The sequence below is a fragment of the Crocodylus porosus genome, unplaced genomic scaffold (assembly GCF_001723895.1).
Source record: "Crocodylus porosus isolate Cpor-Errol unplaced genomic scaffold, CroPor_comp1, whole genome shotgun sequence".
NCBI classification, from domain to species: domain Eukaryota; kingdom Metazoa; phylum Chordata; order Crocodylia; family Crocodylidae; genus Crocodylus; species Crocodylus porosus.
Genome location: NW_017728906.1, coordinates 188,223,658 through 188,239,706, shown reverse-complemented (window position 1 = coordinate 188,239,706; position 16,049 = coordinate 188,223,658). Strand labels below are relative to the sequence as shown.

Here is a 16,049-nt window from a genome sequence, read left to right as displayed (position 1 = left end):
GGCCCATGAGGCTGGGGTCCATGCTGTGGGAGATGGGAGGGAGGGGGGATTCCTGCTTGTATAGCAAGCAGTGAGGGGGCGGGTAGGGCAGGGGGAAGCCAAGCAGACCCTGCTGTGCCTACAAGTCTCTACTGGAGCTCCAGCCAGGGAGCAGAGGGAGAGGCCAGTCCTGCTGTGCAGCAAAGAGCCCCGCTCAGCCCAGAGAGCATGTTGGGATGCTGTGGGTGTCTGATTTATCTTAAACCAGCAAGGGTCTGGGACAGACATTGCATAAACCGGTTTGAGCCAAATCAGTTAAGTCTAATACTATATTCAACCAGGTTGATCTCAAACTAGTTTCAGCCATTTTCAAACTGGTTTATGTGCACTGAACAGCTGTTCTGTTCTGAAACAGATTTAAATCAGTTTCTGATCACTTAAACCGGTTTCTGTGTAATGTTTGTCCCGAGGTCTTATGCCTTTCATTTTTTCTCCAAAAATGAATTAATGATATTTGTGCATGTTAGCCTTTAAAAAAAATGTAATCAAACGTGTTCAAAACACCCAAGCTAAGTCACCCACTGTTAATGATATATGTTGATATTTGAACAGTCTCCTGCCACTGCTGCAACAGATTGTTCAGAGCAAAGATCAGACTTATTAGTCACCTATGTACTCATACAACCTAGCTTCCACCCCCCCTTCACGCTCTTCCCTTTCCCTTTTTTATCTTTTTCCTTCTCTATCCTTTTCTCTTTTCTCCTTCCCTTTTTCTTTCCCACTTCTTTTCTCTCTTCTTCCTTCCCCTTCCTCCGCTGGATGTGGTCATCTTCACCCGTGAAGGACAAAAGTATATTTGACATGGTAAGTTTGTGAGGGTCTATAAGAGACCAAAGAACTCATGATTTCTGTACATTTATATATTTTAAATTGCAATTTTTCACTTCTATCATCAATTACACTCGATGAAGTACATGGAACTTATGTTGGTTTTTGTGCTCACATTAAATTAGAAAGTTCCTAAGTGGGGTATGTGTATGCGTCCATGTGAGTGAGTGTCTAGAAAATATACATGCTGAAAACAATAAGAAATACCTTTGTAATTATGTAGACAAGGTTTTTTGGGTAAATGTGATAACTTTTATTAGACCAGCTAAGTAATCTAAACTACTTAGTTTTCCAACTATTTAGCTGATCTAATAAAAGATACCACATTTACCCAAAAACCTTGTCTGCCTATGTCCTTAGACCAACGCAGCTACAACCACACTCCCAAAATTCTGTAATTGTATTGAAGTCTTAGCTGTAGTGGATTAACTTAATCTAGTTTGCTTCCTTTGATATACCAAATACATTTTAAAAATTCAAATAAAAAGTAGGGATTGCAGACATTTTGTTGGTAAATCATTATCCAGAACACATTAAAGGTTCTGTAAAACCAATGAATAGTTAAGACTCCCACACTACACCCTAACTGAAGTTCCAATAAACTCTTTAATCTGCCATTCTTGTATGGGAATAGGAAAGTTAAATGTCAGAAAATGCAGAGTTATATTACCTTTGGGACTACTCAGCCTTAATTCTGTCCTGGTTGATCATTGACCTGTGAAACCACGAGGAGAAAAATAGTAAATAAACCCTGAGGCATCTTTGCACATCACTTTAATCTGGAGCCAAAAAGTATTATACATCACCCATAATTGCATTATCATTGCATGATCATTGCATGACATTGCAATGGGACAGTGTTACAGCTCTTTCAATGTCTTACCTGTCCGTTTCTGTACCTGAACATCTTCAGGTTTCTTTTAAGGTTTCTTGTTTTATAATGCTTGTGTTTGATATAATTGGACCAACACTGTAATAGTAATAGTGTTAATTCAAATTATTTTTATCTGGTATTGCTGTTGAGAAATTCCATTTAATATAGGTTTGAGGAATTATGTTCATGGAAATAACGTTTTAAAATTATTTTGGATTTGCATATATAGGAGAACTTAATCTGTTTAACTGGCTTATGTTTTTACTGATTTTTTTATTTTGGTTTTCCACCCCACAATCAGACACTGAGTTGTTGAGGTCAGAGCATCTGCTCCTTTGTGCCATGGCCTTTCAGGAAGGGTAGTAAGAGTTTGTCTTTTACAAACAAATGGAACAAATAGCCCATGTTTTTACTTCAGTTTATGTTACAGACAGCATTTCTGAATCACTTAACATCATATTACCTGAATGTATGCCCTCTGCATTGCTAAGCATACTGTCAGTACTTAATTAATCATAAATAATGATGGATTATTCAGAGTCAAATATACAGTCACTAGTTTGCAGATTTACATCTGCTTTCTGGTGTATAAGACAGGTCATTTAGTAGCAAACCATTAGTCCAGCAAGCCCAATCACAAGTAATTAGTGAGCAATACTTGATTGTTAAGAAGGAAGATGGAGGCAGGGAAATATGCAGTCTCTCTCACTCTTCTTCCCTCCTTCACTGCTCCTATAACAGCTTCTAGCAAACACAGAGAAAAGGTGCTCTTTGTAAACCAACTTCAGACTTACCATATTTTCTTTATATTTACTATTTACTAGTGCATTAGCCTAAGGTGATTGATGTTAATAGATTCTGGCTTCAGGTTGGAATGCTTATATCACAATTACCTTAATTTTGTTTTTTTTTTTCTGTATTTAAATATTGTTAACGACAGTCATATTATCCATTTCGCTTTATTTAAAAAATTGCGTAGTTTGAATTAATTATTTTCACTATACCTTGTCATTGCATTTTATCCCTAGGATATACCACAACCATCACCGTGTAATTTGGGGAATTTCATTGTATATTAACAACTTTTCTTATTATTTCTTTTTCCCAACACACCTGTGTTGTTCGTTCAGATTATATGAGCAGAAGACTCATCAGGATCGCTTACACCTTTCATGTTTTCATCAGAAATGAATTGATGATACTTGCAAATGGTTGCCTTAAAAAAATGTAACCAAACATGTTCAACTCAGGTATTCAGCTCAGGTTCTTTTCCTGAATTTCCTTAAAATTGATTTGTGCTCCCATATCCACATCAGTGCTCTGACAGTTTGGGTGGAAAGCTGATGTGATTTATTTTAGGATTTTGGAAATTCCTTAATTCTTACATTTCATGCCTTATCCTAATTCATTCTCTGATCATTTATCTTATTACGTAGGTCCAATTTATATCTAACGAATGTAATCTGTAGCAATGCACTATGTGCACATGTTCCTAAGATGTAAAAATTCAGATCCACTATTCTGGTCCTGTCTGAATGCATTGCTTACCTGTGACTTTCTGTTTTGTTTTAGCTCTTTTACAAAGCTTCCTCATCTCGCAGGAACAGAACAAAATTTCCATCTTGCCAAGCAAATTCAAGACCAATGGAAATCATTTGGGCTGGATTCAGCAGAGCTGGTTCATTATGATGTACTCCTTTCCTACCCAAATGAAACAAAGCCCAACTACATCTCAATTATTGATGACCTGGGGAATGAGGTGATCTAACTATGCTTATATATCGTTAACTCTTTGAAGAGAAAGGGCCCATCGGTATTCACACCACTATCTTGTTTCACAATCTGAGAATCGCCTGCCAGTGGATGATGACAGCACATGTTGTAAACTACTTACAAATGATTTTCCAGTTGGGCACCAGTGCAGAGAGACTCTCATATCTGTTTTTTCAGTGTTTCCACTGCTGCATCCAAAAAGAGAAGGGGAAATCTGCCTGAAATGAAGTCATAGGGAACAAGACTTGGGTGCAGAGAAAGGCATGGGGAGTGGATTGGAACAAAGAGCATACAATGTATTGAAGACTATGGCTGGGGTCATGGGGGGAGGAGCATTGGCTGCATAAGGAGACTGGAAAATGAGCTGGAAGCAACTAGCTGATGGGTAAGACACTGAAATGCAACAAGGACCTAGGGAGACAGGAACTGGAAACTAGTGGAACAGGAGAAGGGACTGATGTCGGAGAGGCCAAATTTGGCTTAAAACCAGAGGGCATGTATACATGGGCCTAGGAAGAGGTTAGTATGGAGGGAGAGGAGCAGCAGGGGTCAAGTTTGAAGGAAATGGGCAGAGGAGTCTTTGCTTGCTCTCCCTTCCTGAACCTGACACAGAACCAAGATCAGCGAGTCCTCTGCTAGCAGCAAATATCTATGAAACTCACTGGCAATTATTCCACCCTTCTCAGCCCCAGCCCACTGCTAGTCTACACAGAAGATGACCACCTAGCTTTGCTGTCACACGCTTCACTGTGGGTGTGCCTACAGTGCCCCCATAGCGCAGTTGTCACTGCACCGTCATTCAATAATACTTGCTTTAGGAAATACTAAATGACAGTGCAGTAACAGCCATTACTGAACTGTCCCAGTGGTCCACTGTTATTTTTGGCAGCTATGTTGATGTAACAACGCACTACAGCAAGGTAGTTACCCACTACAGCGATGTAGTATCAGCATCACAGTTTGTGCCCGTTGATGCTACAATGCCATAGCACCGAGCTACATTGCCATAGTACATCACTATGGCTATGTGTAGACGTGCCCTGTGTGTAACGGTATGCAATTTTCACTTAGGTATAAAGGTTCCAACCCTAATGATGACCCCTGGGTGTCAGGATGTTGATCCCATGATGGTCTGGGTTGTTTTTTTTTCAGTGCAGAGATCTTAAAGTGCCATGAATACACATTATTACAAAGCACAAACCAAAGAGGCTGAATTAGATTAGCATTTGCAACCATAATCTTAACATTCCTGATCTCTTACATAACTGACCTCTCAGTCTTTATATGTATGTACATGAGAGAGAGAGTATGTCTAAACATACACACATGCCAGTTTTCTACCAGATGGAACCTATAAAAAAAATAAAGCAGACATTCTTGAAAAATTGATGCATGATTTTTGTCCTTCCCTTTCTAAAAAATACTAGTACAATAAAACTTTGCAGAACCGATTGTGTTATCAGTTATTCTTTTCATTTTACAAAACCCTGCTGAAAAATCCAGTCCTTCCACCTCTACTTGTACTGAATAGTATTTCATTATGTGAAAAGTTGTTCCTAACATCTGATGAAGTAGGTTGTTGCTTACAAAAGCTCAAGCCTCTTTGAACCAATTAGTCTCTAATGAGTTAGTCTTTAAGGTGTTACACTGCTCTACCTTTAGCTTGACTTCAGAGTAGCATGGCTAACTACTCTGTGATTACATGAGTAAGAGTAGGATTGGACCTAAGAGTATATAAACAACATGGATGGGAATTAAAACAATAGTACTTAAATACTACTGAACAGGTAAATGAAAATGTTGGAAAAACCACAAAATTACCAAAAAGTTCCTGGACTGATATGTATGAACAAACTGCATAAAATTATCACCACTAAGCCTCTATTTTAGGTCAAGTAATGACTCATAAACTTGACATGCAAAATAATATTTATCCATTCATATTAACCTACACTCATTTTCTTATGATTTTTCACTGCAAGATTTTATAATTTTTGAAGTTATATATGAGCTTTTGTGTATTAACTGTAAAATACTGATATTTGTTTAAAATAGTACACAGCTTTAAATAACTAAAGTTACTGTGCAAACTTCAGCTAGGTTGCCCAAGGAAGAATTTGACCAAAATTTCTACTAAATTAACTTGTGCTCAATTTGGATTTTTGGTAGATTTTCAATACATCATTGTTTGAGCCGCCCCCTCAGGGATATGGAAACGTTACTGGTATGCTGCCACCATACAATGCTTTTTCAGCACAAGGAACACCAGAGGTAAGAAAACAATTCCTTACAGAGCCTTGACAGATGAAATTAAGTTCTGGAAAACTGTTACTATGCCGTATGACTCTTGACTTGAAACATTTTTGCAGTGATGTCAATGAGGTGGGGTAAATATTGAATTCTCATATGATATAGAGACACTGATAGCAAGAGCATACACAAGATGCTTTGCTGTGTAGTAGCATAGTTTACTACACAGTAAGTGTGTGCGTCTACACATGCACAGGATTACTACACAGTTAACCTTGCTAATCACAAGTAAATTTGTTACCTGCAAATTTACTTGTTATTACTTACTGCGCAGTAGTATTTATGTAGACACCTGATCAGGAGCAAATCTTCCCCCAGCCAGCCAGCCACCAGGAGGCAGAAGATTGCTCCTTGCCCCCAGGAGCTGCCTGCTGCCAGGGTGGGCTCTGCCACCAGAGCCCAGGCGGGACTATGTCTCCCCACCCCGGTAGCAGGGAGCTCCAAATTCCCTGCTCTGAAATCACAATTTCAGAGCAGGGGTCTGGGAGCAGGGATCTGGGAGATCCTTATCTCCTTGTGCTGGCCCCACCACCATGAAGCTGTTGCTGGGGGCTGCTCCCTGCTGGTGGGGGCTGGGGAAACTATTCCCCCTCAACTCTGTGAACACAGAGTTGAGCAGGGAACAGGCTGGGGAATCTGTCCCCTGCCCAGCTTCACAATCACAGACCTGAGCAGGGAACAAGCTCTCCAGCCCCTGCCCTGTGAAGGATCAGGGCTTGGGAACTGTCCTAGCCAGGGGCTTTGGGTGATCAAGGCATGTGGCTTGGAAAGACATGTAGAGGAGGGGCAGGTCCCAACCCCCTACAGAGCTGGGAAGCTGGGGCCAGGAGCTCCCTGCTGCTGGGAGAGGAGGACATGGTGCCTACCTCAACAGCAGACAGAACCCAGGGGCAGGGTGCAGTGTCCCAACCCTGCCCAGGACACAGCTGTCTCCTAGCCTGGTCCTCCCTGCCAGCCCCTGGGCTAGCACCCAGCAGGAGCCTAGAGCTCTCCATGGTGGTGGCAGGGGCCCATTGCAGGGCCCCAGGAAGTGGGAGCAGTTTGCTGCCATTAGTAGCAAATCTATTTCCACTTCCCTGCACGTGTAGACACCTGCCCGGGAGATATTACTTGTGAGTAGTTTACTAGTGTGTAAATTGCTCATGCATGAGATGCATGCGTAGATACACCCACTGAAGCTAAAAATTCCCATTAAAAATGCCTTAATGCTGTATGAATCAGATTTATAATATACAAGGGGTTTTGTCTTCATGAAAAATGCTGGATATACTTCATATGTTCCCTATACACTTGCGTGATAGATTTCCACATAGAAAAGAACCAACTAAGTCTTTACAGGGCCCTAAAAATCTTGCTAAAGCATCAATTGGGCATGTCTACATGTTCATTAATACACATTTAGTTTTGTACTTGCCTCATGATGTACTAACTAAATGAGCAGTAACTACAGTTACTGTGCAGTACCACCAGAGCATGGTTTTTTGTGATGCTTACTGTGCAGTAGCCTAGTAACACCTTGCAGTAGTGTATTACCATGCTTTTTGACCGGCACACTACTGAGCAGTGTTATTAGGTTACTGCACAGTTAGCATCTCATGTAGACATGCCCATTATCTGCCTGTGCCTCAAAGGTCTACAGTGATTAAAACGTATCAGCTTCCACAGCCACCAGCACACAGGGAAGCAATGTGGCTAACATTTGAGTGTGGCCATCTCTGGATCCCTGCTTCTAACAATGGAGTTGACTGGCTGTGGCCTTTAACATGAATCCAGAACAATTATTGAATTTACAGTTCTGGAGCTGCCATGAGATGCCTCAAGTGCCCTGCCATTATGCCTTTATCTAAATGAAAATAACAGTATCTGAAATATATTTATGTCCTGAAAACCCTTAGTCCCAAAAGTCTATCTGACTGATTCTTCTATACTAACTCATTCAGAGAATTAGTAACTTCAGTCTAATAAGGCTAACTCTCTCTCTTGAGTCTTCTATAATAGATTATCCCAGCCAGCATTCCCCACATATGCCATATCATGTATAGGGACAAAATAATATAAGGGAGAGTCTATCAACTGTACTGTGGCATATTAGGAATGGTGCTGTTTTACTCATGGCCATGAGAAGTATACAGATACTTTGCTGCAACAATCTAGTACTGTATTTTTCAACATCATAGTAAGGATGCTTCTAAACTTTGGATTGCATAGGAAATTTTCAGCAATGACATAGGCTTTTCTGTAAAATACTTTGGGAGGGTTTTGCCATAGGTTGCATTAGGGGCAGAATTAGGAGTGTATAAGTGCAAAGACTAAACCTACTGCCTAACAGATTTTTACTAAATAAAGTTAAATTGCAAGATTGTAGCTGTCTTTCTGCCCTGGACAGGCAGATCTGGTCTATGTGAATTATGGTCGCACGGAAGACTTTTTAAAGCTGGAACGTGAGATGGGAATTAACTGTACTGGAAAGATCGTCATTGCCAGATATGGGAAAATCTTCAGAGGAAATAAAGTAAGTTTTTTTTTTCTTTCTTGAAAATCGTAATTAGTTAGCAGCATTTCTGATTTTGCTTGCATTGGAATCGATGGAAATGTAATGAGAAACAGATTCAGCCACTACATTTAACCTTTGCTTCTGAATGGTTACAAAGAAAGATATCGTTTATCATTTGTATAACATAAAATGTTTTATTATAACTTGGAACATAGAGCCTGAGCTGTTCCCAGAATCAGGCTTGGAGTCTCTGTGGCATAAGTGCATCCAAATGGTAATTCACAAAAAAATATTGATGAGTTGGCTATTGAAAGTCACCAAGATGAATACAAACTTCTAAAAACATGTTTCAACAGATTCACAAAAAGATATAGAAAAGTAGGGCTGGAACAGAATTCAAGAGATCATCTAATCCAACACCCTGCTCAAGGCAAGGTCATAATTCTTTAACAAAATCCAGTGCAATTGTTTTTCCAACCTATGCTTAAAAACTCTGAGTGATAGAAACTCCACAACCTCTGTAGATCAGCAGCCTACAGCCCTCAGAGCTATTGGATCTGGCTTTAGCAGTCTGAGGCCTTTAGGAGCACTTGGCAGAGGGAGCTTCTCCCATGCCACAGTGGGAAGAAGAGGAAGTTAAGAGAGCTTTCCCTTTGCTGTGGTGGGGAGAAGCAGTGGAAGCAGACGGGTCCTACTGCCTGCCTACCTCTGACCTCAGATAGGTCATTCCAGCCTGAAAAGTTGCTGACAGATAACCTGCATCCAGTGGCATAACAGTGGGGAGGTTGGGCAGAGTGGGGGCATCGTGAGCCCTTGGGGGGGGCAGCAGGTGCCCTTGGGGGGGCAGCTTGGGCCCTTGGGGAGAGGGCTTGGGGGAGGGGGCATCCGCTGGGCCCTCCAGGGGATATTTACTCCCCTGGCAGCACTTCTGGTTTCACTGCCAGCACTTCCAGCGCTTCCAGTTTTACTGCCGGCTTTTCTGACCTCGGCAACTGGCTCCCAGGAGACTGCTCCCCTCCCACTCAGCGATCAGCTGCCAGGTGGGACTTCCCCCACTTGGCGAGGGGGGCGGGAGAGGGAGAGAGGGGAGAGCGGGGCAGCGCAAATGCAAGCATTGGCCCCCAGGCACCCATGGTATGCCACTGCCTGTATCATGCAGGTATTAAATTTACACCCAATTACTTACTGCACGGTAAGGCAGGTGTAGATGCCTTACTGCACAGTAACACTGTGTGTGTGGACTGACTTGGGACTAACTTTAGTCCCAAGTTAGTCCACACATCGTGTTAACATGTTTTAATGCCTGCACAGGTAGACAATGCCTATTCCTGCTTACTGTGTAGTAACTTCCTGTGTAGTACATTTAAGCCAGCATAAATGCACATGTAGACAAGCCCAGTGAGTACTATAAAGTTGAAGCATTTTGAAGAGGAAGGTATCATTAACACTCTATAATAGGAAAACCAAAGCACAGAGGGTAAATGCTTTTCTAAAGTTAATCGAGTAGTCAGTCTGGCAGGGAGCATTAGATAGCACCCAGATCTCCTGACATGGTCTTGTGCCCCATCTTTAGGACAATGAGATTCTGGTCAATGATCAGTTCTTCTTGGTGCTATGGTAACATAATCAACAGCATGCTACATTTTGACATATTTTTCCATTGAGATAATGATGACTCCAGCTCTGTCATGTGCACTCTTTAACATGTCTCCCAATTGGCAACATGATATAATGTCCAGGTTGGTCTTAGTTCCATAAAGACATTTGGCATTTCCTAAAGACAGATAATTTTGTAGGTTAAAAATGCCATATTAGCAGGAGCCAGAGGAGTTATACTTTATTCAGACCCTGCTGACTACTGTGCACCTGGAGTAGATCCCTATCCAAAGGGCTGGAACCTTCCAGGAGGTGGAGCCCAGCGTGGGAATGTGCTGAACCTGAATGGTGCAGGAGATCCCCTCACACCAGGTTACCCAGCAAAAGGTGAGTGGCAGATTCATAACCTGAAGCATGTGATACCAGTATTTTCTATCCTAGTTCTGAAAATTGTCCTGTCACTAGCAATTAAGTTAATGTTTTCTCTTAAAGTACAAAGCACAAATGGTTTCCAGCAACATTTGATTTCCCTTGTGTGGATCAGGCTCAATTCATAACTGCATCCTGTTCCAGCTGGTTTCTTTTGAGCTAGACAGGAAAAACAGTTTCTAGGCAAATCTCTTTACATGTGATCCAAGCTTGAGACCATTTACAAATCCGGAACCAGATAGACTAAGCAATAGAAAATTAGTTAGGATTTATTGAGTTTTGGAAGGAGCTATGTTTCTCAAGAGGACCGATTTAAACTGGCTTATAGCTGCCATCAAGGAGAAGTAATAGCTTTGCTTGGCTATGTATTTCCTTGCTGATCATAAATTCCAAGCAGAAAAAACACTGTAAACTGTTTACAGGGAATGAAACTTTTGCATTAAAGTCACAGTAGCCACTGTAGCCAATGGGTGCATCTACCCATGGACTTTACTATGGAGTTGACTAATTAGCTTCCCAGTAAAGCATCACAGTGTACATGTGTGCTACTATTAGGATGCAATAAATTAATTAGTATAGTATAGTACTACCCTATGGAGGAGTAACTTACTGCACCAAAACGCATGTGTATATGGTAACCAAGACTGGCTGGGGCATGAGGGTACTAAAGTCTGCCACCTAGCCCTGCACTGTAGCACTCTCATGCCCCAGCCAGCTCCTCTGCAGTCTGATGCCACCAGCCAGAGCCTGGGGCTGACCCCCACCAGGACCTCTTGCCAGTCCAGGGATGCTCTGCCCTGACTCACACTGTTGTGGTCGCAGACACACAGGTAAACACTGTGCCCAGGAGCAGCTGACTCTGGCATGAAGTTTATTGCTGCAGTTTGTTGCATCTCACTAGTAGCATGTGTAGATGCAACCAATGGTATTAATATCTGTCCTATGACAGGATGCTGATTTATTGGAGGTGACATAATGGGAGAGGGTATACATAGACCCTTGTGGCTACTAAACAGCTCTTTATTGCTAAAAAAAAATAATTCTAGTTAATATGCAAACTGATGAGGATAGTGAAACTTGATATTACAATATTTTTGGTTTCTCAGAGTACACTTTCAGATATGAAGTTGATGAAGGAGTAGGAATACCTGTAATCCCAGTTCATCCCATTGGCTATTATGATGCAGAAATATTGTTACGGTAGGAGGATTTCAGTCTTCTCCACATGGACTGGGTATTCCTGTGTGTACTGCTTTCTTTGTATAAATATATTAAGGCTGATGCATGACTGTTTCTGTGTAATACAATTTTAATGAATACTACAGAATAGAAAACAAGGACAAACACCTGGCAAAAACAAAAAAATGAACAAAAGCATATTTTTAAGAAACCATAAAAACGCTGTTTTCCACAAGGGAGAAATACTGCTTTTCCACAAGGGAGAAATAGTAGTCCAGACACCTTTTTTATTATTTTTCCTGCTTAAATCTGTATCCTTATTTTAGTCTTGGTAAGAAACTTCTATACACCTTACTGAATCTCAAGGTAATTTACAGGCATTCTGTATACTCGGCATGACATATGAAAGCAGGAACTTCCTGAAGCCTACCTCTTATGCAGAATATAGCATTTTAAATTTAGCTTGATTGTAGGTGTGATGTTCTATTTTACATATTGACCAACTGTGTTTGTCTTGGTTTTCACTTAACAGCATCATGGGAGGACCTGCAGCACCTGATGATAGCTGGATGGGAAGCCTCAGCGTACCTTACAACGTAGGGCCTGGATTTATGGGAAACTATTCTACAAGGTTTGTCCGAGCATTTCTGTTGCAAAAAATTAAAGTGGGGGTGGGGAGGGAGACAAGAAAAGCTAAGGAGGAAATGTGTGTAGTTCTGAGGAATTTTATACCTGGAAACATAGAAAAGAAATTAAGTCCCCTTTGGGAAGACAGTATTATTGGATGATCACTAGTATTTGAAATAATACTAAATTGTTAAAACTATGGGCTTGTTCAGTGCTCTTGGAAGTCAATGGCAAGACCATCACTGAGTTTAGACACTGGATGCCATCGAGTTCAATGGGTAATTATAATTAACTCATGGAACTCATTGCCATAAGACGTTGTAGAAATCAACAGCTTAACCAGGTTCAGAAGAAGATTTTGACAGATTCACGTAGTATAGGTCTATTGCAATAAAAAGCCTGGACAGGCCCTGAACAAATACTCTCTCCTTAGTATCTGCTCTGTATCATTGTGGCATACACAATACTGGGCTAGATGGACCCGTGGTCTGACCTACTATGGTGTCTCTTCTGTTCCCATGAATCTGACTTCGTATATTTCTCTTCTTAACTCATATACTAAGTTAAGGCACTGTTTCCATCTTTAAAATGTAACATTGAACAATGAGGCCTGTCTTTTTTCTACTGAAAAGCATATATTTAAAACGCTCTTCTCTTTACATCGGGTCCTGTCCTTTCCTATTGTTTCTGAAAACTAAGGTGACAAGAGAGCAGTATTCTGAAGTGGGAGGGGAAGGTGCAGTTCCCTAAGTTGCCTAAGTGCCTAAGCAGTTGTTTACTTTTGTCCTCACCTTTCCCATACCCCACGGAAGTCTTTCTAGGAACTTTCTTTGGTGTTAGACCCCAGAGGACAGCTGTTTCTCCAGAAGGTCTGGAAAAAAAAGTAAGATGAGAATCTCGTAAAAGGCAAAGAAAAGGCAAAGCTTTTAAAATTTTCATATTTTTGAGAGGGGTACATCACATGATTTTTAAACGCTGGGGTAGTCCAGTACACTCATTATATACTGCTTTGCAAAATGAAACAAAAGCAGTCAGTTTCCCTGGTAGTAGTGGTATCAACCATGTTTGACAGAGAACTGGTTGATAACATGGTGGGTGCTCTGTCTTCCTAGTTTTTCAATAGGATGAATGTTGCTCCTCCATCCTAGTTTCCATCTGGTAGATTACATTACAATCGTGGCTGGCAACCTTTTCAGGCTGTGGGTTGGAGTCACCCATTTTGGGTCAGAGGTGGCCAGTTTCCCCCATGGCACTGTGGTGGAAGCACCTGCTGCCTTCCCTTCTCCCCATGGCTGAAGCTCCCTGGTGCTGAAGCCCCAGGCCTGTAGAGCCATTGGCTGCAGACTGTAGGTTGCCAACCCCTGTAGCTAATAACTATGTTACTACAATAATGTGCAACATCAGCCCTGGCTGCAGTCATTTCAGAGGTCATGTTCCATCACAGGAGGGAGAGTAGATGGTGAGGACAATCATGAACAGGATGGGATAGTGATGATATATGTGTTATGTCCCTTTCCACCCAGGAATATGGATGTGCTTTAAATTTTAAATTTCAGTATCTGTGTTTAAAATCCAATTAAAATTTCTAAGGCAAACAAACTCTGACAGAATAGATTTTATTATGAGACAAACCAGGCAAATGTTTTGAGCAGATTGGAGGGCAAGAAACAGTAAGAGAAGAAATAATAAAATAAATTAACAGAATGCATTATGTTAGGATGCTAGACTCGTTCTGTGAGGAATTGGAGAAGGACTTTCGATATTTCTTAAATATCTAACCTGTTTGATTGTAACCTTTAAGTAAGATCCTAGAGAATCAGCCCTGGATTCAGTATGTATTGATCCTGCATAAACTTAAGCAACAGAGAAATTAAGAATATAAATAGTCCTGTTAAGCCCAGTGGGACTATTACTCACATATGAAAAATTAATCAATGGTATTACTATTTGCAGGCCCAAGTCTTTCAGGTTAGCTTCTCTTCTGGGCAAAAATTCATTATCTGTCTTGAAGAAGGTATTGGTTTTGACAGCTATATAGCTTTGCCATTGAGATGTTGCCCAGTGCAGATAAATGTGTATTTTGTTTTACAGAGAGAAGCTGAATTGAATATTTACCCTTCATTTACAGAGTTGCTCATAATGGATTTTCATTTCTGTTTGTTGGGTTCTTTTTTTGACAAAGCTTTAACATTTCGCTCTGCCATCTTAAAATTTTTTTTAAATATTAAATTTATTCCTCTGCTTTCACTGTTTAGTTGTTACATACCATTCTGACAGCAGCTTTTGTAATTACCATTTAATCATATTTTATCATTATTTTTCTATAAAAATGCAGCTTGTTTTTTTGAGCTTGTTAGAAGTATATTTGCATAAGTAAGTATTGTCATAGCATCATGTGTCAAAATTGAATACATTTCCAGTGTTTTGTGTGTGTATGTGTGTGTGTGAATTGGAGACCTGATGTTAATTTACTCCTCTGTTTTATGAGTAATTTAGGCTGTTTTATTGCCGTGCACCTAATTAATACGAGGAGTGCACCAAAAAAGATGTTTTTGGGCTGATACCGATGGCTGATTTTTAACGAGCCATATCAGCCAATACAGATCTGATGGCTGATATGTGGCCTGGCAGCATAAAGAACAGCTTCTGGCTGGTAAGTCTGTTGTGGTGGAAGGGGTGGGGGAGGTAAGGGGCATTGGGTGGACAGATTGGGGCCCCTGTAGTAAGGGAGGGGGTGGGAGTGGGGCAGGGGCAGGTGCTGCCCTGCCAAGGTGGAGCAGGGCATGGGATGGAGCTAGGAACGGCTTGTCTGGAGGGCGTGGCGAGGAGGGGGTGGCTCCCACCACTGTATGCAGCCTGGGAGGGCATGGGGGGGGTGTGCCCCTGGATCTGTGCATGGGGTGAAGGTGGACTGTTGCTCTGGTCTGAGGCTGGGGTTGTCCTGGCAGGGGGCTGGGCTGGGCTGCGCTCAGGGTGGGTGGCAGTGGTGCTGGGAGGGGTTCTACAGGGGGCTGCAACCATCCCAAAATTCACCGTAGCCCCCCCAAACCCTCCTCCCAGTACCACTGCCTCCTGCCCTGAGCACAGCCTGGCCCACTCCCCCGTGCCAGGAAGAGCCCAGCACCACCCCAGCCCACAGCGGCAGCCTGCCCTCGCCTCATGCAGGTCCACGGGCACACGCCCCCCCATACCCCCCTGGGTTGTGTGCAGCGGCAGGAGCCACCCCCCCTCCCCACACATCACAGACAAGCCACTCGTAGCTCCATCCCGTGCCCCACCCCACCTGGCTGGGGAGCACCTGCCACAGCCCCTGCCCCACTCCCTCTCCCTCCCTCACTACAAACGCCTCAATCTGCACCTCCACCGACACTCCTTCCCTCTCCTGCTCTGCATGCTGCCAGGCTGCACTCCTGGCCACCTGCGTGCTGTGCTGCATCTGTGTGCATGCACAGGCGTCAGCCAAAAAAGTCAATTACCAATACTGTCAATTTTCCTTATATTGGTGCTGATCTGATATGGGACTTCTAATTAATACCAAAGTGACAAATACTATGAAGAAATTTGAAAGCTTAGGGTTTTTGTGTGTTGGATGGTTTTCCTTTCAGTATCCTGCTGTCAATAAAGAATTTCAAATAAAAATACCATAGCACTATTGTAGACCCTGTAAATTAGTACTCCTGCTTAGCACTTTGGCTATGTACAAGGTTTTACATTACAAGATAATATGGCACAAAGTTTTATATGATTATTCCTACTCTACAGATGGGTAGTGTGCGTTATTGTGATTTATAGGCTATACAACTAGTCAGCAGAAGAGCTGGCAACTTGTTAGATTGTAGGCAACTGTTTCATAGATTTCATAGGTTTCACAGACTTAGGGCTGGAAGGGACCTTGGGAGA

At 41.9% G+C, this 16,049-nt stretch overlaps 1 protein-coding gene across 4 annotated transcripts in view; it reads left to right on the top strand.

The window, feature by feature from the left end:
* Positions 1-16,049, top strand: part of LOC109306784 (N-acetylated-alpha-linked acidic dipeptidase 2-like) — a 47,955-nt gene that overhangs the window by 1,910 nt on the left and 29,996 nt on the right. For 2 of the 4 annotated variants that reach the window (XM_019530350.1, XM_019530351.1), the window contains 6 exons: positions 3,314-3,500; positions 5,684-5,785; positions 8,211-8,336; positions 10,115-10,301; positions 11,450-11,543; positions 12,055-12,153. In XM_019530350.1, coding sequence (XP_019385895.1) covers positions 3,314-3,500; positions 5,684-5,785; positions 8,211-8,336; positions 10,115-10,301; positions 11,450-11,543; positions 12,055-12,153 — 795 coding nt within the window. Of the gene's footprint in view, positions 1-3,313; positions 3,501-3,691; positions 3,900-5,683; positions 5,786-8,210; positions 8,337-10,114; positions 10,302-11,449; positions 11,544-12,054; positions 12,154-16,049 lie in introns of those variants that run through there. The other 2 variants (XM_019530353.1, XM_019530352.1) reach the window with 2 other exon arrangements.